The sequence below is a fragment of the Sebastes fasciatus genome, chromosome 18 (genome assembly GCF_043250625.1).
Source record: "Sebastes fasciatus isolate fSebFas1 chromosome 18, fSebFas1.pri, whole genome shotgun sequence".
Taxonomy (NCBI): Eukaryota; Metazoa; Chordata; class Actinopteri; order Perciformes; family Sebastidae; genus Sebastes; species Sebastes fasciatus.
Genome location: NC_133812.1, coordinates 18,021,049 through 18,042,219, shown reverse-complemented (window position 1 = coordinate 18,042,219; position 21,171 = coordinate 18,021,049). Strand labels below are relative to the sequence as shown.

Sequence of the window (21,171 nt, the reverse complement as noted above, 5' to 3'; positions counted from 1 at the left end):
TTAGGAACTTATTCAGGGAAGCACTGACAAGACTACTGTCATTACACAACAAAGTGATCTTTCCACTTCCATCTAAGTTGTTTCATTTCAAACATGTTTTCCCTCTAAGGAAAGCGACTTCCCCATCCATCTCTGACTGTACACCCAAATTTACCCAGGATACCACTATGTTTCAATTTTACTGCTATTCCTAGAATGAGGATTGACCTGCCCAGCGTGCCAGGAGCACCTCCCAGCATCCTATAATAGGCCTGCAGTTGTTTTGTTTTTTCCTTAACTGAGCAGGGCAGGTCGCTCTGCATGCTCCAGGGCAGCACGGGGCCCTCCTAGATGTCTGGCTCTATTTTAAAACTCACCAACTGATGTGCACAGATGAAAATCAGAGTCAAGGACAAATTGAGGTTTTGGGCACGGCTGTGTTTCATAGACATCATTGTCCTGAGAGCTTTGATGTGGCCATGTGAATGTGACTTATCGAGGAAGCAGAAACTCTTTATTGCTTCCTACTACATTCCTCTTGTTCAATGCTATCTGTCAATGTTATATTTTACTATTACATACAGTAATACAGTAATGACAACCCCAGATGTAAACATATTGTCTATAATATGGTCAACAGTTGCCTTCATCCATTGCCTCATGTTTTCCAGAATATGCAGATGGAGGAAGCAGGCAGCAGCCCCCGGCCGGAGACCCCCAGCACCCTGACAGAGACAGAGGGGGAAATGGAGGGCAGCCTACTGGACGTGGACCTGGACAGCTACCAGACCACGCTGGAGGAGGTGCTGACCTGGCTGCTGTCGGCCGAGGACGCCCTTCAGATTCAAGAGGAGGTGTCGGACGATGTGGAAGAAGTCAAAGAGCAGTTTCACACACACGAGGTAGGAGGAGACCTGCAGGCTGACGTAAGGCTTGCAGAGAGGTGAACATGCATGCACATGTAGACAAATTAACTTAAATGACTAAATAACACTGTTGTTTGCACCTCTAACACTGTAAAAAAAAAGTGACAATGTGATGACATTTGTGTGACTTGCACACCATTTTTTTGTCTAAGAACTGTCACTCTTCATTGTCGAGACTGCAGATAGCGTCCCAGAGACAGACACCTCCCACAACCAACAGTACATGCTCCGTACATGTTGGGAATGCCAGGAATTCTGTAGAGAACAGAGGCGCACAGCACCCCATGGTGCCCTGGCACAGAGCTTACTTGCTTGCTTGAGAAGGCGTAGCTGCAGGGTTTGTGTCTGTGCATGTATGTAAAGGGGCTTTGGCTGGATTCCCCTTGGCTGAGATGTGAATATTTCTGAAGTCTAATGTCTGGAATCCAGGTCAAAGCTGAAAGCTGGTAGTGAGACCATGAGAGCAACAAGACCCAAAGCCTCTTTAACAGCCAGGCTTTTCAGGAGGTCTAAAACAAATCAATCCTGTTTGTTTCGGCCCTGTTGTTCACATACTTACTCCAACTTCTCCAGCAAAGCCTGATCAAAAACAATGTGCTCAGAGGTGCAGTCAAATATGCTTACTCATCCAGAGAGCTCACGGAAAACAGACAATAAGTCAACTCATTGGGCTTCATATTTCTCACAACAAGAACCAGCAAAAAGCAGCTCCTCTACGGAGCTGAGAAGCAATCAAACTCCTTTAAAGTTGCTCTTGTATTCCTTCTTGAAGAATTTTCTCCTTCCTCTTTTGTTTTGCAATTGGTCTCAGTTGGCTGCTTGACAGACTGTGCTCTTCAGTTTGTGCTCGCAGGCTTGTCTGACTGTTGCTACAGCAACACTCGCTAATGCAAGGGTGCAGAGGTGATGCCCAGTGCTTCTGCAGGGCATCATTAAGTGTTATACCAAGTGAAGCTTGAGGGTGGGGAGAGAAACGTATCCAGATTTTAGTATGTGGTCGCCAGGTGCCAGCATGCTGCCTCAGATTATATAAGCAATGTTAGACTGAATCTGGATCATCTTAAGGGTATGTGTTTATCTCCCTTAACTTAACATAGTGTACATACAGATAGTGGGTCCCAAGGCTGGTTTTGTTTCTAGCACAGCTTGTCTGGAAGACCAACATTTCAAATTGAAACAGTTTCAAAGTCAAAGATTTGCAGTAAAACATTTTCGTATCATAACTGTTTACCTCTCCTTCTCCCGAAAGGCCTTTATGATGGAGCTGACAGCGCACCAGAGCAGTGTGGGTAATGTGCTCCAAGCGGGTAACCAACTGATCGCCCAGGGCAATCTGACAGAGGAGGAAGAAGAGGAAATCCGGGAGCAGATGAGCCTCCTCAATTCCCGCTGGGAGAACCTCCGAGTGGCCAGCATGGACCGCCAGGCCAGGTAGATACACACACATGTACACCTGCTTTAGTCCTGTAGAGGCATTGCAACACTTTTTACTATTGTTCATTGCAAATATCACATGATTTTAGTTCATTTGTGTCGGAAACTATTAAGGCTGACCTGAATGCTTCGGAAGCTTTGACCGTTGCCATCGTAATCAACGTCCCAGTCAGTATTTGAGTACAGCGTTTTAAATTTTTTTTTTTTATTATTATGTATGTATTACCCAAAAATCCCAAATAGCCCATGGAATAAGGAAAAGTAATGTTATTCATGATGCATCAACATTCATTTGTATTAATAATTCTCAGATGGATAGCACTGTTTGTTGTGTGTAGACTGCGTGTGCTGAAACAGAGCGGAGGAGATTGATAGACAGTCTCAACAAAGCCAGAGCTTTTATTTTATATGTTGCCATAGGCTACAGTATATTTATTTATTCATTTGTTTATAGGCCTACATATGAGCAAATTAGTTTTTATGGGCTATTGCTTATTTGATGTGATTATTGGACATTTTGTAGCCTTTTTCATTTTAATAAAAAGGTAAAGTTAGATTTTTGTCCTCATCTCTCATTAGACAATTTGAGCAAAGTAAAGTATAGTAGGTAATGACTGCAAGTTTGAAGAAAGTATGACCGTTTGTGTTGTCGTCGGCGTCGCCACATATTCGTTGAATATCCTCGAATATTTGTCACTGAAGCTTCGAAGCCCTAAACATAGTATTCGAGCCATAATGATCCAATTGTGCTGTCATTAAAAAAAAGAAACATAAGTCTTAAAATGCAAAAATCTGTTAAGTTTTACACTGTATTGTGCAGTGCCATCACATCATGAGCCACAAATTGCCTAGCGGAGGTCATTTTCCTCTCAGTGTCACTGTTGACCTCAGATGTTTATGAGTTTTTCTTGTGGAGAATGTACTGTGTGAAGGTGACACCTGATAAGCCTTGAGCCCTCCAAGACCTAACAAGTCTAACGCTCAATCTGTATTGTCAAGGTTTATGATGCTTTAGACACTCACACACAGTTGTACATAAATCGTATTCATGATGTCCACTAGAGCATCTGTTGACCCTGATATGTGCAATGACTCATTGTTCGTGGAGTCTGTCTACAGCATTATCACGTATTGTAGTGTTTGTGCTACTATGAGGCAGTTAAATAACCACCGTAAAGATTATTAAACTGATAGCTTTCATGTCCTTTCTCCCTCTCCCTCTCCAGGCTCCATGAAGTCCTGATGGATCTTCAGCAGCAGCAGTTACAGCAGCTTTCTGATTGGCTGACGCAGACAGAGGAGCGAATCAGAAAGATAGAGACAGAACCGGCAGCTCAAGACCTGGAGCTCTACAAAGAACAGATAGAGCAGCACAAAGTAAATACGGCTTCCCATTCAAACGTTTATCTTGCGTGAATCTAAAACGGGTATTTGATTTAACGTGGACAGGAATCAAGTACAACATAAAAATAATTGTGACGGTCTCAATGCACCGCTCTTGTCCTAAAACAGACATGTCTTGTGACCTCTTTGTCACATGTTGGATCATTCACTGTCTCCATGGTGTCACCATAAAGCTGAGTGGCTTCTCTGCCAGCTCTGTTAATGGGTAATATGCGGCCGGTGTGCTGACTTCACTGTTTGCGTTTCCGTTCAGGAGCTTCAGAACGACCTGGAGGCGGAGCAGGTGAAGGTCAACTCTCTAACACACATGGTGGTCGTGGTAGACGAGAACAGCGGTGAGAGTGCCACCGCTGCTCTGGAGGAGCAACTACAAGTGAGTTTTCTGTTGTCTTTGTGTATTTGTCAGTTCAAGGAGGAGAGTCTTCCTCCAGCACATGCAATACATAACATCTGCCTTGTAATGCCAATTCAGGAATAATAACAGGGTACATTTTTCTAAAACATTGCTGCCCTACTGCTAGCTTATGTAGATGTATGTGTTTAAACTGAATATCTTTGGGTTTCGGACTGACAAAACAAGACATTTAAAGACATCAACTTGGACTTTGAGAAACTGGGATGGACATTTTTCACTATTTTCTGACTGTTTATATTTAATCGATAATGAAAATAATCGTTAGTTGCAGCCCTAATTATTTGTATTCAACGTTTTCCTCTCCTTTACATTGTGTTTCTGAGAACATCCATGTTTGTATTAATGGCTGTCTTTATCCTGCATTCAAGTCTTTGGGTGAGCGCTGGGCGGCTGTGTGTCGCTGGACAGAGGAGAGGTGGCACAAGCTGCAGGAAATCTTCATGGTGTGGCAACAGCTTCTTTCAGACCAGGTAGGACATGAAGCATGCTCTCCCTCTTTCACATACTGTCTTCCTTTCCTCCTTCTAATTAAATAATCCAGCATAAAGGACCACTTCAACACTTTCTCTCCTCCCCCATTGAGCTGTATTGAGATGCACATTGAGATGTTCTTCATCCTGCAATTCTTAAACACACTGTTGTTAAGAGTTGGAAATGCGTCTGGTTTTGAATTTAGGTATTGACCTGATTGCCGAATTCAGAATTCAAAATGTTTTACCCATGTTATCAAGGCTCCAGGACAGCAAGACTCTGTTTGTAATGTTTGCTTAGTATTTAAAGTTAATACTATTTTCCCACCTCTTCTGTAGAGTTTGTTTCGAGCGTGGTTGGCTGAAAAAGAGGAGGCCCTGAGTGAAGTACAGACCAGCAACTTTAAGGACCCAAGTGAAATTAATACCAATGTGCGCCGATTAGCAGTAAGTGGTCTGCCAAGTCTTTGTAGTTGCCATGCTGTTGCAGCAGACAACTAACTACCTTTAGTTTGTGAGCTTTAATAATAAGATTTCCATGTTTAGCATAGCCTTTTGATTTTTTTTTTTTATTATTCAATCCTGTAGATTTTAAAGGAAGACATGGAAAAGAAGAGGAGGACTCTGGACCAGCTGTCTGATGCAGGACAGGATGTGATATCGCTACTGCGGAGCCCTGAGGCCGGAGCCAAGATTGAGGCAAACACAGAGGAGCTAACACATAGATGGGACAACCTGGTGCAGAAGCTGGAGGACTGCTCCTTCCAGGTGTGTGTGTGTTTTTGGTTTCGTCTTCCTGCTTACTGTAGTAGGCACACATGAACTAATAGAGATACATGGATACTACAGTAACTGTGGCAATTTGATGCACAAAGCAGTCGGCTACTTAACCAGACATATCCAGCATGTGATACAGTTTACATCAGAATATAGATTAATTTAAACATGCAGCGGTCAGTGTTGGGGAAGCTAGATCACCTTGGAAGAAGATGTAGTACAACAAAGCTCCCATTGAAAAATGTATATTTATAGTTTCTTTGTAAAGAAAGACTGATGCACTGGCTGGACAGTGTGAATGTGTTGTTTTGGGCTTTGCAGTAGTCTTTGTTCATTGGACGTTCATTGAAGACTTTGGGAAAAATTGGAGAAATTATAACATACAAATTATCCTGCTTTTCTATTATATTCAAAATAGTCAGTTTAAGTGAAGTGATGTGAATAATAAATGACCAAAACCGCGGTTTTGGATGTAAAATTGTAACTTCCTTCATGCTGTTCAAGAGTGCAACATGCACATTTTTTATTAAATCCACTGCTGTACATTGTTATGGAGTGTTTAGAATGAGTTTAAGGTCAATTATTTGTATCTGTAGTTTTTAAATGCCCTGGTTACGACTTGTTGGGTTGTGACTTGATGTCGTTGATTTCCGTCCCATTCTCATTCATGCTCTATCTCACTGCTAAGGTAATGGAAGCTGTGACGGATGCTGGGATGACTCAGGTGGAAGAGCAGGTCGTCGTGGATGCAGTCGCTGCGGCTGCTTCGATCGCTGACCAGGAGTTGGCCCCACCTGCTCCCCCGAAGAAACGACTGGTGGAGACAGATGCAGAAGTCAGACGATTGTAAGAACTGGGGCACACACGTGCAGACTATACCTCCTTTGCCTGAAAAGTGTAAGAATAAAAAACACACACAAACGTACACCAATGCACACATTATGTTCTGTGTTGTGCAGGTTTGAGAATAAGCTTTCTGACCTCCTGATCTGGATTAAAACATGGAAGACGTCCACTCAGGCGCTGGCCTCCACACACCCCGACACTACACCTGACACACCAGACCTGCAGGAGAAACTTAAGGTAAATCTGCAGATGATACGGTTTAAAATCAAACAACTTAAAGTTAGAGCACTTGTTTTGAAAATCACATCTTAAATATGTGTTGACCAATCGCTGCAGGATTTAGAGACGGACCTCACAGCAAAGGAAGCCACAGTCAGTCAAGTGATCCAGGAGGGACGGGTCTTGATGGACCAGCTGGAGAGAGGTATGAAAGAGATTGTCCTTGCTCACTGACACTGAAATAGTACATTATTATTTTACATAATCCATCCAAGTTTTGTCAAACACGTTCTAAGATAGCGGCTCATATTTATCGTTTTTCAGAGGCTCACGACTTCTGGCTCAGAAATCTTCCATTTCCCTGTTAAATGTGTTGGTCTCATAATATTTTATGAGACTACTTTTTCTACAGCTGCTTGGTATTTTCTGGGTATTTACAAGCCTAATTTTTTTTTTTTTTTAATTGTTTTTCAGTTTTAGATTCCAGTAATCTGAACGTGTGTTTATGTGTGTTTGTTTGTTTGTGGACAGAGTAGTAAAAATCTGTCAGCCTGCAGGGTTGCTGACTTCATATAACTGCTCAGTGAAATGAAGAGGCACTCAGGGTTTTTATGTGTTTACACTGTTCTGGAGGCAGTGAGGGGTAGTGGAGCAGTACTGCTAGTAGATTTGTTAAACACCAAACTTTCCACTAAACTCAACTTCTTTTATTCCGTCATATCTGCTGTTCTCTCATCCATACTGTCTGTTTTCCAATTTTTCGTCCATTTGTGTTTTCACTCTCGCTAGGGTCTCTGACTCACACCACAGGCTGTGACAAATTCAGACTTAATGATGTGAAAATCCATTCAAAGTCTACTTAATTATCTGTTAAGTATGTCTGAAGTGAGCCTTTTATATATCTGTTTGCTTCTGTCTCTCTCTGTAGAGGGAGTGTGTGTGGACTCAGTGAGGGCAGACGTAGACCAGACCCAAACTGAGTGGGATGTGTGTGTGAGGGAGCTGCAGGCGGTGCGTGAGCGAGTTCACACTCAAAGCCGGGTCAGAGCGGTGTCTGCAGAGCTGGCAGACCTGGACCAAGCCTTTGAGGAACAAGACCGGTGGCTGGACTCGACCTCGGCTGTAGAAAAGCGCGACGAGGCCGAGCTCAGAAGCCTGAGTGGCGAATGTCAGGTAGGAGTCATTGTCTCTGTCCACATTCACCCTGATCTCCTTTGTGTGACTTTAATCCTCAATTTCACCTCTAAACCTTTCATCAATCCTTTTACATTCAGCTCATGCAGTTGCAGTTATTTCATAAACATTTCAGTTTTCAGAGCAGAGATGAAACACTTTAAAAGACAGTCATACAACCATGAAGGTAAAAAAGGGATGCAAATATGGTGACCAGATGTCCCTGTTTCAAGCTAGGTGTCCTGAGTCCCAACAAATATCTGTAAAACACACAAATGTCGCGGTTTTCAACAGTCACTACAAAATTGTCCCAGTTTTCACCACAATTAAAATAATGTTAACAATATTATACTTAAATAGACGTTTATCATGTTCTGTCCCACTCAGTAATTAATTTGTGCACACGAGATAAGTACAGAGAGCCAGCATAGCGCACCCATCTGGAGTCTCTAACTAGAGTGATGTTGTGCGCTGTCAATTCACAATTATGCACGGACACGGCAGATCCGCTGGTTACATTTTGAGCAACCAGCATCAGACTGTTGAAACACAGAACCCCCCCGTGCTTATGTCCACATCAAACGTGTCGTTTTAATTAATTATTCTACACAGCTGCTTCTGCACAAAAATTGTGAATCACTTAAAACTTTTCGCTCCGCTTATAACTCCCTCAGTGACCGTTCGTTCCTGTCAGTCTTTCACCCGGTGTCTCCATCCTGGCCAAAATGTTGTCTGAGCTCAACAATTTTAATTGTAACAGCCTGCGGCTGTGGCGAGCAACATGATTTGATAGAGATTGTTTGGGTTCAAAACTAAAGTTGAAAAATAATTTCCGTAGTCCCAGACAACAATATGTTTCCTCTAAAATAAACTCTCCACAGGATTCCCTTACTGTCAGTCCGTCATGACGGGAGAGCCCTGTGATTAAAGGGGGTGAAAGTAGTGAATGTGATAAGTTATGATTGTCACAGCCTCTAATGCACCACAGGTGTGCCAAGTTAGCCATCCTGATGAAAACGCCTATGGTGCATGCTTATTGGCACGTGCACATGCGAGTGCATGAGCGTGCGGTACATTTAAGGGTCCCGGTTTTGGGGTTTGAAAATACGGTCACCCTAGATGCAAAGTCAGTGAAAGGTGTTCAGAATAAGATGGATAAAACCCTTCCCGTTGGGTCCTGAAGTGTGGAGTTAAGATTTTTCAATTTGAGACTAATTCACTTTGAGCAGGGAGGGAAAACCTGTCAGTGTAACTCCAACCAGTAACCTGTGATGCAATTTCTCCCCAGACTAACTTATTGTTGCAGTGTGTGTGTTGCAGAGTTCCCTCATTTTTATACAGAAAGAAAAGATGACTTAATTAAGATGGCACTGATTATGCTTAATGGCACAAATAGATTACAATAAAAGCAAAATGAATTGCTGAAACATACACTTTCCATTTCCATGTCTCATCATTCTGCATCATTGTTAAACAGATGTCAATGTAATGTTCAAGAAAACTGTGAATCATAGGCTTGTTTTTTTAAGTCAAGGAAATATACTTATCTTGAGCCAAGTACATCAAATCTCTCTTTCTGTGTGGATGCACAGAGACAGCAACAATTTTCCCTGCTGAATTATCCTCAAACAATTCTCCACTTATAAATTAACGAACTTTCGTCTTCCCCTTGTGTTCTTCAGTCACGACTTGTCCAGGTCACCGCCTCGAGTCCGCGATTGGAGCAGCTTTCTGCAGAGGCGAGGTCGCTAGGAGCCGTGCCCTCTCTGAAAGACAACACAGTGGTGGTATCGGCACATCACGCCTCCACACTGCAGCGGCTACAGAACAGAGACCAAGAGGTCAACAAAGGTACTTTTGCTGAACTATATCAAAATGATTGGTTAAATCAGTGCGGAGGAAACCTGTTCCAAAACTCTGAGGAGGTATTAACAGTACCGTATGCTTTTCAAGGGACCTGACAGCCTTGAGGCATCCTCCTATTTCACAGAGCTGCGGCACAGGAGATTTAAACCTTCCTTAAAACAAAGACCCACTTCTCTCTCCTTGCTCTTGGCTCAAAGCTTTCAGGTTTATAGGGAGAGTGAAAGAGTGATGGCTAAGATCAGCAGAGCTCAATCCTACAGGGGTTGTGTAAATTTGACATCAGCTTTTATATGAATCCTTGGCCAGCCACAAGTAATGGATGATGCCCTTATATGGCCTCCAAAAGCTCACAGATGCGTGAGTGTATACGTGAGAGATTGAGTGTAAGATCGTCCCTCTGTGCCAGCTCCATCTCCACCTGAGGACGTGACTTGGACTCGGAGCAGTCCTGAAAATCAGTCACCGTTTTACCTCTGGAATTTACACGCATTCCTATTGGCCAAAAACAAGTCTGTAAAGGGAATGCACTTCTCCGCTCCTGACCATAGGTGTGTGTTTATGTGTGTAAGTGTCTGTCTGTCTTTCTGTGCCTCTTGGGCTTTTATGACTATGAGGATTTGGATGAAAGCCAAGGAAAACCATTTTGTTTCTGCTTGAGGGCAGTTTGCCTCTCGCCAGGGCCTCTCTCTGGTTCTCTCCCAGTCACGCTCCATCTCTGCTCTTTCTGTATATAAACACAGTCAGATTGTGTAAGCATTAAATCACCTGGTAATTAAAACGCTGACAGAAAAGGAGATGAGGAGAGAGACAGTCGAGGAGAAGAGCAGCAGGAACAGAAAGAAATAATAACCATTCAATATAAATGAGGTTGAAGTAGTCACAAATGGGCACTACTTAACTTCATGTAATCACCTTCGCAATAGGGGCAGACGGCCGATTAGCCGTGATTTTATAGTGTATTTTTAAAAATCCATCTGGCATTGACATTCATTTCATTTTATTATTATTATTATACAGGAAAAGATTAAAAGTAACATTAAATTTGCTACGGTTAAACTGGCCTTACCCTGAGAACACATAAAAGACAGAACCACAATTACAATACAAAAAAATAAAAACAGAAACAAGACAACAACAAAACATTAACAGCTACACAGACATTACAGATGATCTACAGTATATGAGATTTGAATCAGTGGTTGTCATGTCCTTCTATATGCCTTTTTGAGATGTATAATAGAGGTAATTGCACTAATGTGATACGGGATCTCGTTTCTGATTTTAATGCATGTTTGAAAAAATTATCTCTGACCATATGTTTTTGGAATAAGTGCTTTCAAAATTGATCTAGTGATGTGTTCCTGTCTTGTGTTGTGTCCAGGAAGTAGAGCAGTAACCGATGGTCTCTATTGTATAGTCTTACTATTGGTTCAATGGTTTCCTTTGTTTTGAGGGACCAAATTGGGAGACAGTAGGATTTTGTTGAAAGAATGATTGCATGTAGATATGTGTTTGAGATAGTATGGGACAGCTGAGATATATAATTTAATTTTAATTTTTTTCTCAGAGACAATGCACATTGATCAACATCACTGTAAATGTGCCAGTGTTGGCCAAAAGGCTAATTTTCAACTGTTATCCCTCAACCTGATGTTAAAATTGGCCATTAAAACAACAGATAAAACACACAACATATCAAATTAGAACAGGAGAAAGCAAAAAGCGACCAGTTCTCAGAGGAAAAAAGGTTGGAGACCCCTGTCTTAGAGGAATAAGGGAGCATCATGCAAAGTAAGGTATTACAAGACAATGTTAAGCATACAATCAGCACAAGCAGTTCAAAATGACAACATAAAATCACATTACAGAAGACATGTAAAACCAGAAGGGACACTAGATATTGTCTGATCTTGTTATATACATACAGTTTCTGGTTGAGCTTCTTCGTTAAGTTATGAATGTGGTGTCGATAAGTGAGATGTGAATTGAGAGATACTCCGAGATATTTGTAGGTTTCTGTGATTGTTAGTGTTTGATTTGCAAAATGAATGGGGTCAGACATAGATAAAGATATCTTAGGGGAATGAAAATACATACATTCTGTTTAGTGTCATTGGTAGATAGATGATTAGACATGTATGAGAAAAGCGCAGCAAAACTTACTTTGAGAAACAGACTGTCAAACGTCTGGGATCCCCTCACAGCCTGGAGAACACACACATACACAGAAGGGAAATCCCAAACTTGCGCACTGCCCCCTTGTGGTTTACAGCCTGATGCTAAAGTCCTGATGCAAAAGTGTTGATACCTTAACTTAATATACTTTATTTCCCACACATCTCCCCTTCCTCTTTGTCTTATTCCAGCTTTGACCAGTCTTGAGGCCAGCCAGATGTTGTCCAGTCAGGTGGAGGGTCTGGAGTCCAGACTGGCCACTCTGAGAGAAGGAATAGTGGACATCCCTACAGCTGAGGGAGCAGTGGAGCGGGCACAGGTGAGTCATTTTGATAAATGAAGTCATGGCTGTCTGTGAAAACCATGAGGGGAACATGGTCAACTTTCCACCAAATTACATTTAAATCTATAACGTACACATATTCTGATAATTACCTGACAGACCAGGAACAAAAAACAAGAACTCCTAAGTGGAGGCTACCACTCAAAGCATGATCACAAAGTCTCATTAATTATTGTTTGACAGTATTAGAATAATCATATTTTATTTTATGGTATTAGGTTGTCTTTGAGACGTCAATTTAGGTTGTCTCTCGGATACAATATTATTCTTATTACTCAAATATTTGTATTCAACTGTCACAATTTCACAGATTACATTTTTCTATTTGTCTCATCGGCGATTATATTTCTGATTTTATTATCAGATATATGTATAATATATATAGATATATAGATAGATAGATATAATAGAATGGTTATTTAATGCTGATCTTGTTACATATTTTCTGTTGTTAGTCTACAACTCATCGTTACTGCCAGTATATCAGTTGGCTTGTTTTATCCAAATAAGGCATTTCTGGTTAAATAGAGATTAAAGTAAATAACAACATTAAGTGAAAACTACAGACACAACTGCATACTCAGGTGTAGGAATAATAAAAAAAAATGCTTATTAGTTATTTTGAATTGTTGTTATTGTGGTTTATCTGTAGCTGATAACACATGTGCTCTCTGACATCTAAGCCAAAAGGATTTCATTTCATTTCTTTCCCAGCACACAATAGGCCCCTTTATCAGCCAGTCACTTCCCTCTGCACTGTATCAAACCTCTGTGTGGGAGGGAAAGGGTGTGTGTGTGTAAGTTTGGTATGTAGCTCTGTGGTATATGTGTTGTTGTGTTTCGTGTGTAGCAGTGCGTGTTTCTCTCCTCCTCCATCCTCCGGTGGAATGCGGCTCAGTCCGAGCTCTTGTTATCGTGGCAGATAGGGCATGGTGCCGGGGAAGGGGCGGGGACTTGGCACATTCTGGGCAGCGTGCCCATGCATGCTGCACGGAGCTCCTCACAGCTCAGTGTGGGGCCGCTCAACCAGTCAGTCAGCCTGAAAACCAAAACACAGCATCACCCATGACAGCATCTCTGAGTCCCATTAGCAATTAGCCGGATCATAGAAGGTGAAAGTCACCTGATTGGCTCAGTGTTGTTTCCTCATGTTCATTTTTAACTATATACACATGGGAATTACTTATGAAATTATTAATTAATCAGAAAAATGTGGTAGCAATTTAATCACCAGTGGGTTTCAACCTGCAATAGCAAGTTCATGTGATTGCAAGGCCTCTGTGTAAACACTTTTATTTTAATACTTTACATTGCTGCACGTTTCTTTTTATTAAATTTTTAAAGTTATCTTGTTGGTATTTTGACCACCAGTAGCAATGTTTTTATGAGGTTCCAGAGCACACCAGTGATATAATGCTCATTCCTGCTGACAGTTTCACACTATTTCACAGATTGACAGCGGCAAAACAAACAAATTGTAATGCAGCATTCATTCGTCATATGGGAGTTATTGTAATTACCAGTTTAAGTAGCATTCACATCAACATCCAAGTTTTAATTACAAGCGGGAAACTCATATTATTTTGAACGCTTCAATATATTCGACTTGCTGCGTAATTACTCGGTAGTGCCTGAAAACCAAACAAACATGGATGCCTCATGCCTGCCAAAGTCCGTCGTTCAAGATAATTAATCCCAAATGTGGTGGTTATAGCGTTATATTGTCAATGCACAGTCGTTTTAACTCTCACACCACAACTCTGCAGTCAAACAACCGTCTTGAGTGGTCTCATAAAGTCATAAACATAGGAATCTTGGTGAGGAACACATAATTGTGTTTGTTTACAAAAAAGTACAAAGTACAAAAGTACAATTTTCTTCAATAGTGAAGCTTCAGTCAATCAAAGAGATTTATTATCTTCTCACCAAGGGGATGACATACTGTTAAACATTGTTATTGTTAATGTTACTTCATGGCGAATGCCTTCACAGACAATAAGAGTCTCCATGGTTACCCGTTACACACAGCTTGGACGTGTCACATTTAAGCCTGAACTCTTGTTCACCTCAGGGTCTGTGTCTGGAGATTGAGCAAACACAGCAAGCCTCCGATCCCGCAGAACTACAAAGATGGAGTCAGCTCTCCTCCAGGGCCCGCGAGGAGCTGGGCACACTGCAGTGCATCCTGGGTAGCATGAAGGACAATCAGGTAGAGTATTGCTTTAATAATTAGTGATATAGAAAGCCTACAAGTGTTTTGGACTGTTTTTGATACATTGGTTTAATGCTGTTGTTAGGTGCGTTTGATGGAAGTGGAACGTTGGTTGGATGCGGTTCAGGAACTGTTGTCTCGTGATGCCACGGGGTCGGGCGACAAAGAGCGACTACAGGAAGAGCTTAACCAGTGCAAGGTTAGAGGAAATGCAAAACATGAAAACACTGGTTGTTTTCCAACACATTTTAACATTCTGATAGTAAAAAAATGACTTTTCCTGTTGTTTATGAGAATACTGCAGTCATTTGACAATATAGATCTTGACTTGAATTTATTGATTCGTTATCTTTCTGTCTATCTCTTTCTGCTAACAAGGAGTATGTGAGTGAGATGGAGTCAGTGGAAGGTTCATTGAAGCAGATGGGAGAGAATGTGAGCGCCGTACAGTCGACTGCAGTCCCAGGACTCGCCAAGTGGGGGCAGGATAAGTTGGACGAGTGCCGGAGTAAATGGGACACACTCAGCAAACAGGTGAGGAAAAACTTCTCTCTGTTTGCATTGTTGTCCTGCAATTCATGAAAGAAATATAGCTTCATATTTTGTGTGCATGCATGTCTATATTCATATAATTACAGTGACATTTTAGTGTCACTAGAAAGCAGATAAGACATGTTGTAAAAAGTCTCATAGGAACTTACAAACCTTAACGTCATATGCTTCCCTCCAGCTGCTGAAACATCAGACACGTGTGGCGGAGACTCGGGAGAGGCAGGTGAATCTGAGGAAGGACTTAGCGGAGATGCAGGAGTGGATGACCCAGGTCGATGAGGAGTTTCTCATGAGGGACTTTGAATACAAGAGTCCTGAGGAGCTGGAATCGTCGCTGGAGGAGATGAAGGTGGGAGTGGAGGCGTGGTTATAAACTAATAGGAACATTTGGGAATCTTGGTGAAATACGGTGATTCTCTGATAAACACAGTGATTTTGACTTTGCTGTATTTGAGTGTGTGTGTGTGGGTCTAACTGTCCTCTTACCTCTCTCACAGAGGGCTAAAGAGGATGTGCTACAGAAGGAGGTGAAGGTGAAGATCCTGAAAGACAGCATCAACATGCTGGTGTCCAGAACGTCACCCCCTGGTGGAGGCGGTTCACCGGAGCTGACCTCGGAGCTAGAGGGGGTTCTAGCCAACTACCACAAGCTCTGTGACCGCTTCAAGAGCAAGTGTCACACTCTGGAGGTAATGTGTGTGTGTGGGTGTGAGGTCCTTCTATGTTGGTTTGTTTTTGCTTTTATTGTTGTAGAAATATACTTGCACCACAGCGTACACAATTTATCATTTTAGACTAAAGATGGAAAAACAAGAAGTGCCTGGTCGTAGTGGATTTAAGTTGGCTTTGGGTTTAAAGTTAAAAAAAAATTCCGGTATAAAAAACTCCTGTTTAAAAATAATAATTCTATGCTAAATGGCTCAATTTTATGCGATGTGTCATTTCTCGGGCTCCCTTTTGTTCATTTTCATGCGAAGAACAAGAGAAGCTGGAAGGGCACTGGTGATTCTGGTTTTCAGAGCTAATCTGTGAGTGTAAAATCATAGTTTGGGGGCAGTGTTTTTTGATTATCATCCTCCTGACTCTGCAGGGTAAAGGTCAGAAACATCACGGAGATGTGCTTATGTTCATGTATACTCTTTGCCTGAAGTCCATTAGTCACCATCCCGTCTTTGTCTGCAGAATTTTGCTGTTTAATTTGAGTATACTGAGTGTTTCTTTTGTAAAATAGCCTCACAGTGTCAAGTGTTTTTTCATATTGTCCTTTAAGATTGTAAGCGAGGGCATACTTAATACAGCTGTCTCTTTGTATTAATGTGTTTCTCTGGTTGTATTTAATGTATTTAAATGTTTCTGACTGAGTGTTGATGTGTGTTTACTGTGTAGGAGGTTTGGTCCTGTTGGATGGAGCTGCTTCAGTACCTGGAAATGGAGCAGAGTTGGCTCAACACTCTGGGGGAGAAGGTCCAAGCTACTGACAACTTACCAGAGAGCACTGAGGCTGTCAATGAAGCTCTGGAGGTAAAATGCAAACTGCAAGCTGTAAAATGAGAAAGTGTGTGACCCGGCCAGTTGGCGCTGCTTCGTTTTGCCTCGACTGTTTTCGACATGGCGGCCGGGGTCACAAACTTTCTCATTTTAGAGCTAAACACTGCACGAAAATATGTTTCTGAAAACATTTGAGGCGATAAATGGGCATTACAGTAACAGAATATTGATTCACATTTGATCAGCGCTGCCTTGTTTTGCAAGCAGTGATTGACAGCTGCCTAGAGACTGCTTGGCTCCGATTGGTTGATTTCATTCGGGCGCTGTGAAATTTTAGGAGCACAGGAGGACACATAGGATTTTTCACAGATTATCTGTCTCATGCACTACTGTCAGGATATAGTGACATTTTTATAAAAATAACGTTTTATCAAATTTGCTACTAGTTACTGACTTCAGCTTTAATATTCTAACTATGTTAATAACCTCGTTGACTTTGTCTTCCAAATTTCTTCTGCGTTGTCTTGCTCGGTTGCTATATCTGTAGACCTGCCTGCAGCATCACTGTCAAACTCACTTTAATCACAGTGCTGCTTCTGTAACATCGCATAGTGATGAAGGAAATTGAAGACCCTTGAAGACAATGTTTCTCCTTCTCCTCCTTGTCCTTATGGGTTATTAGCTGTTTCTTTCTTTCTTTCTCTCCCCCACCCAGTCGTTCTCTCTCTCTCTCTCTTTCTCTCTATCCGTTCCTCTAAACATCCCTCTCTCACCCCTCACCCTTCCCATTCTCCCAGTTTCCTAATCAGACTCACCCCTCTGGAGGGGGGTGCTCTCCCTCTCTCTCTCTCTGTACATTACCTCCGGGAAGGAAAAGCACATTTAATGACCCCACGTAAACAATGACTGTTGGATCCAAACAAGTGCCGTCACTCGACAAGCCTCTCTCTCACTTGTCTCTCATTTCTCGTTCAGTTATCATCTTTTTTCGGTTTGCCTCCATCTGACACACCCAACGTCGCAATTTCTGCATCTGCACTCCATCTGTTTGCTCAGCTATTTCGGTTCTTTCTCAATGTTAACTGGTTTCTAGCTTTGGTACATTTTTTATTGTTTCTTTGGCAAATTTTTGGAAATGTGAAGCAGTTTAACTCTCTTGATCTTTGCTGCGGTTTTCCTCAAAGGACTATTATCACTTCCTTTCCTTCCCTCTTTGCTTGATTTTTCTGATTCTTCACTCATAACTTTACCCCTTTTTCTCCATCTCTCCATTCACCACCAGTCTTTGGAGAGTGCGCTACGCCACCCCGGGGACAACCGGACGCAAATCAGAGAGCTGGGTCAGACGCTGATAGACGGGGGCATACTGGACGAACTCATTAGCGAAAAACTAGAGGCCTTCAATTCCCGTTACGAGCAACTCAACCACCAGGTCAGGACCTTGGCTTTGTGTGTAAGCAATTGTGGGATGCGCGTGTGATTGTTAGTGTAGAAAAAAGGCATCCATTATGTGTTTGGATTTATTTTTCAGTAAATTCTATGCATTTTCTTTTACTGTAGGAATTTCTATTTGATTATATCCTTTGCAAATATTCAACTGTGTCATTTCCCCCAAACATATCCAGTGGCTGTACGCAGATAATTGCCACCAGTTAATGTGTATTGAGATTTATGTTATAATGATACCAAACATATTTATATTTTATCATATTGATATTAAATTGGAGAAAATAATTATATTTTTGCTATATGTTGAGCTTTATCAGCACAATTTTATTATTTGTAAGCATCTTTAAGCATATGGTGTACTCTTTGTATTATCACATCAAGTTAAATACAACATTAAAACTGTATTTTAGATGGTTGTTCACATTCCTGAGTATCGTTGTTAATAAGTGAATATACTAACAAGTATATTCAGTATTTTCCATCTACAGTTTAAGGACATGAACTTCCTTAGTTGCTTGAGTCTGGAATATTGCAATTTTGACAATCTTGACCGTGAAATATTCAAACCCATGACTTGTTTTCTGTGAACCCTTCCCGTCTTCCAGGCGGTGAACAGGCAGATCAGCCTTGAGCAGCAGCTGCAGACGCTAAAGGAGAACGAACAGTCGCTCCAAACACTGCAAGAGTCTCTGAGCCAGCTGGACCATACTCTCACCTCCTACCTCACTGACCGTGTCGACGCCTTCCAGCTCCCACAGGAGGCGCAGGTACAGTACACATGTTCATAATAACACACACTCTCACACACTGAGGAGTTGCCAGACAAGGTCTCACGTGTCTGAAGGTTCTCCCTTCACCGAGAGGCCCGTGGAAAAGTCGTAAAATATGAATATAGTATTAATATAATAAACATACAATGACACATCAGGTTGCCAATAGATGCTTTGGAAAACTAAGCAGTAGCCAGCAGTCGGAAAAAGCCTGTCTGTGTGAGTGCACATATACTCATGGTGTGTGTGTTCATTTCCACTTGTCCTGCAGACCATCGGGGCAGAGATCGCAGCCCACGAGGTGACAGTGGAGGAGATGAGGAAGAGGAATGTGGCCAACCTGCCTCCCCCCACCACTGATGGCAAAGCTGCTCGAAGTGGGACCATGCTGGACCAGCTACAGGTAACACTGACACCTGCTGGAGAACATCAGGAAATGCAGGAAGTCATGTCAGACTTGATCCTCCTGCCACCACCACTACATAAATCATGACATTAGAAGTAATAAAAGAAATACTTTCACGTTTTAAAACAGTGGAAAAAACATACTAAATCTTGGCAGCAATTAATGATCAATCAAACTTTCCAGAAAGGAGAGCGTTACAATAGTCTAGCCTGCTAGTTATAAAAGCGTGCATCGGTCTCTCTGTGTTGCTCAAGCATGGCAAGAGAAGTATGTGTGTGTTATCTGTGTTGTGACACAGATGTATGACTTTACAAAACCTCTCCCTTCACCCACTGCAGAGGAAACTGAGGGAGATCTCCACAAAGTATCAGCTCTTCCAGAAGCCAGCTAACTTTGAGCAGCGCATGTTGGACTGTAAGAGAGTGCTGGACGGTGCCAAGGATGAGCTGCACATTCTGGATGTCAATGACGTGGATCCGGAAAAACTCCAGTCCCACCTCGGTGGTTGCATGGTGAGAGCTACAACTCTCTCGATGTCTCTTTTACTCAAACACAAATGGTTTAGTTGTAATTTTGTGAATTATTTTGTGTGCATATTAAAGGTTTAAAGGTGATAAACAAAAATAACTGGCAGCCTAGCTACCCATTTATGCAGGCACAAACACAAAAAGTCTATCTCACCCTTACTCAGGTTAATTTTCTCTATATTTAATTATAGAAACTGTACAAGCTGCTGAGTGAGGTGAAGCTGGAGGTGGAGACGGTGATAAAGACTGGTCGACAGATTGTGCAGAAACAGCAGACGGAGAACCCCAAGTCCATGGACGAACAGCTCACTGCTCTCAAACTTCTCTACAATGACCTGGGAGCACAGGTAAATTAATTCTCATGTTCTAAATGCAGCTCATGTTGTATTATAATATAATATTCAATATTTGTTAGACCAGTTTAAGACAGCTTTGTTTTCTTTCTCTTTACAGGTAACGGAGGGCAAGCAGGACCTGGAAAAAGCTTTGTCTCTGTCTCAAAAGTTCCAGAAGGAGAGCACCACCCTGGAGGAGTGGCTGACCACCAACGAGGCTCAGCTCCAGCAGAAAAACAGCTGTGGAGACATGCCAGCTGAAATTGATGCTGAGATCGCGTGGGCTAATGTGAGTAACTGTCCAAACCTTTCATCAAATCTCTTCAGCAGGAGCAAAGGAGTGCTTCTCCTTCTGGCCAGTAGGTGGAGCAGAGAGACAGTAGGATGTTCCCTGAAAACACCAATCTTGTCTCTTTCTAACACTGGCGATAAACCGCATCAGCATTATGAAAAGAAATGTGGGATGGTTGAGAGTGCTTCAATGTTAAAAAGCGTTGATTGAATCCACATCCACCGTTAAATAGTGAAAGGTTTTTGTCTCTCTCTGAGATCCCCATTCAGTGAAAAGGACTGAAACTTTAATATGATCTGAACCGACCTCGTTTTTGACCTCTTCACACAAAAGACTCAGCAACGGCATTAAAACTGAAACAGTATGAATTTAAAATGAGTTACAGGTTCACACTACAGTACACAAAAGTGTGTAGACGTTTCTTCAAATGTACTTTTTTGTTCTGCAAATGTACTTGTTTTTGTATATGCAGTTGAATATGTAAATATTGACTTGATTCTTGCTTTAGTTTTGTGTGCATTACAGTGTGTGTCTGTGTTGTACAATACATCCTAACGACAGCTAGCTGATTTGGCAATAAATTATTGAAACATGGAGGTCTTCACATTTTATGTGTGTGTGTGTGTGTGCCTCCTCCAGGGCCTGCTGAAGGAGTCGGAGCGTCGTAAGGTGGAGCTGTCCAGTTTGACGGAGACCAGCGCCGGTCTACAGACTCTGGTGGAGGGCAGCGAGGTTCAGTTGGAGGACAAACTCTGTGGCATCAACGAAGCCTGGGGCCGCGTCCGCACCTGGACCGAGGACTGGCTCAGCGCTGTGCTGGTGAGTGCAAATATTTGATATAGTAAGGCTGAATAAATAAAGAGTTGCTGTGTTCTTTATTTTATGTTCTCTGAGTAAGTAGAATCTCTCACCTGCTTTTTATAGTTTTATGCTTAAACAATACTTTTATTTGCCATCATTTGCAAATGAGCACAGGCTACTCTCGGGAGGATAAATGTATTTTTTGTCTTAGCTGATCCTTTTAGCATCGGTAATGAGAATGCTTTTATCAACTTTGACTGCATTTATAAAACAGATCCAATGTGCTGGAATAATTAAAGTTTTGAAAATCAA

The 21,171-nt window shown here is 41.9% G+C and overlaps 1 protein-coding gene across 5 annotated transcripts in view; it reads left to right on the top strand.

Annotated features, from left to right (window-relative positions):
- The window catches only part of utrn (utrophin), a 192,038-nt gene that overhangs the window by 18,973 nt on the left and 151,894 nt on the right, over positions 1-21,171 (top strand). For all 5 annotated transcript variants that reach the window (XM_074616000.1, XM_074615999.1, XM_074616001.1 and 2 more), the window contains exons 9-34: positions 651-881; positions 2,155-2,336; positions 3,566-3,716; positions 3,997-4,116; positions 4,527-4,628; positions 4,968-5,075; positions 5,217-5,396; positions 6,094-6,251; positions 6,365-6,488; positions 6,588-6,675; positions 7,399-7,643; positions 9,326-9,494; positions 11,876-12,003; positions 14,099-14,236; positions 14,325-14,438; positions 14,618-14,773; positions 14,970-15,140; positions 15,289-15,480; positions 16,178-16,312; positions 17,562-17,711; positions 18,334-18,495; positions 18,770-18,901; positions 19,243-19,416; positions 19,623-19,778; positions 19,885-20,055; positions 20,698-20,877. In XM_074616000.1, coding sequence (XP_074472101.1) covers positions 651-881; positions 2,155-2,336; positions 3,566-3,716; positions 3,997-4,116; positions 4,527-4,628; positions 4,968-5,075; positions 5,217-5,396; positions 6,094-6,251; positions 6,365-6,488; positions 6,588-6,675; positions 7,399-7,643; positions 9,326-9,494; positions 11,876-12,003; positions 14,099-14,236; positions 14,325-14,438; positions 14,618-14,773; positions 14,970-15,140; positions 15,289-15,480; positions 16,178-16,312; positions 17,562-17,711; positions 18,334-18,495; positions 18,770-18,901; positions 19,243-19,416; positions 19,623-19,778; positions 19,885-20,055; positions 20,698-20,877 — 4,017 coding nt within the window. The remainder of the gene's footprint in view (positions 1-650; positions 882-2,154; positions 2,337-3,565; positions 3,717-3,996; positions 4,117-4,526; positions 4,629-4,967; positions 5,076-5,216; positions 5,397-6,093; positions 6,252-6,364; positions 6,489-6,587; positions 6,676-7,398; positions 7,644-9,325; positions 9,495-11,875; positions 12,004-14,098; positions 14,237-14,324; positions 14,439-14,617; positions 14,774-14,969; positions 15,141-15,288; positions 15,481-16,177; positions 16,313-17,561; positions 17,712-18,333; positions 18,496-18,769; positions 18,902-19,242; positions 19,417-19,622; positions 19,779-19,884; positions 20,056-20,697; positions 20,878-21,171) is intronic.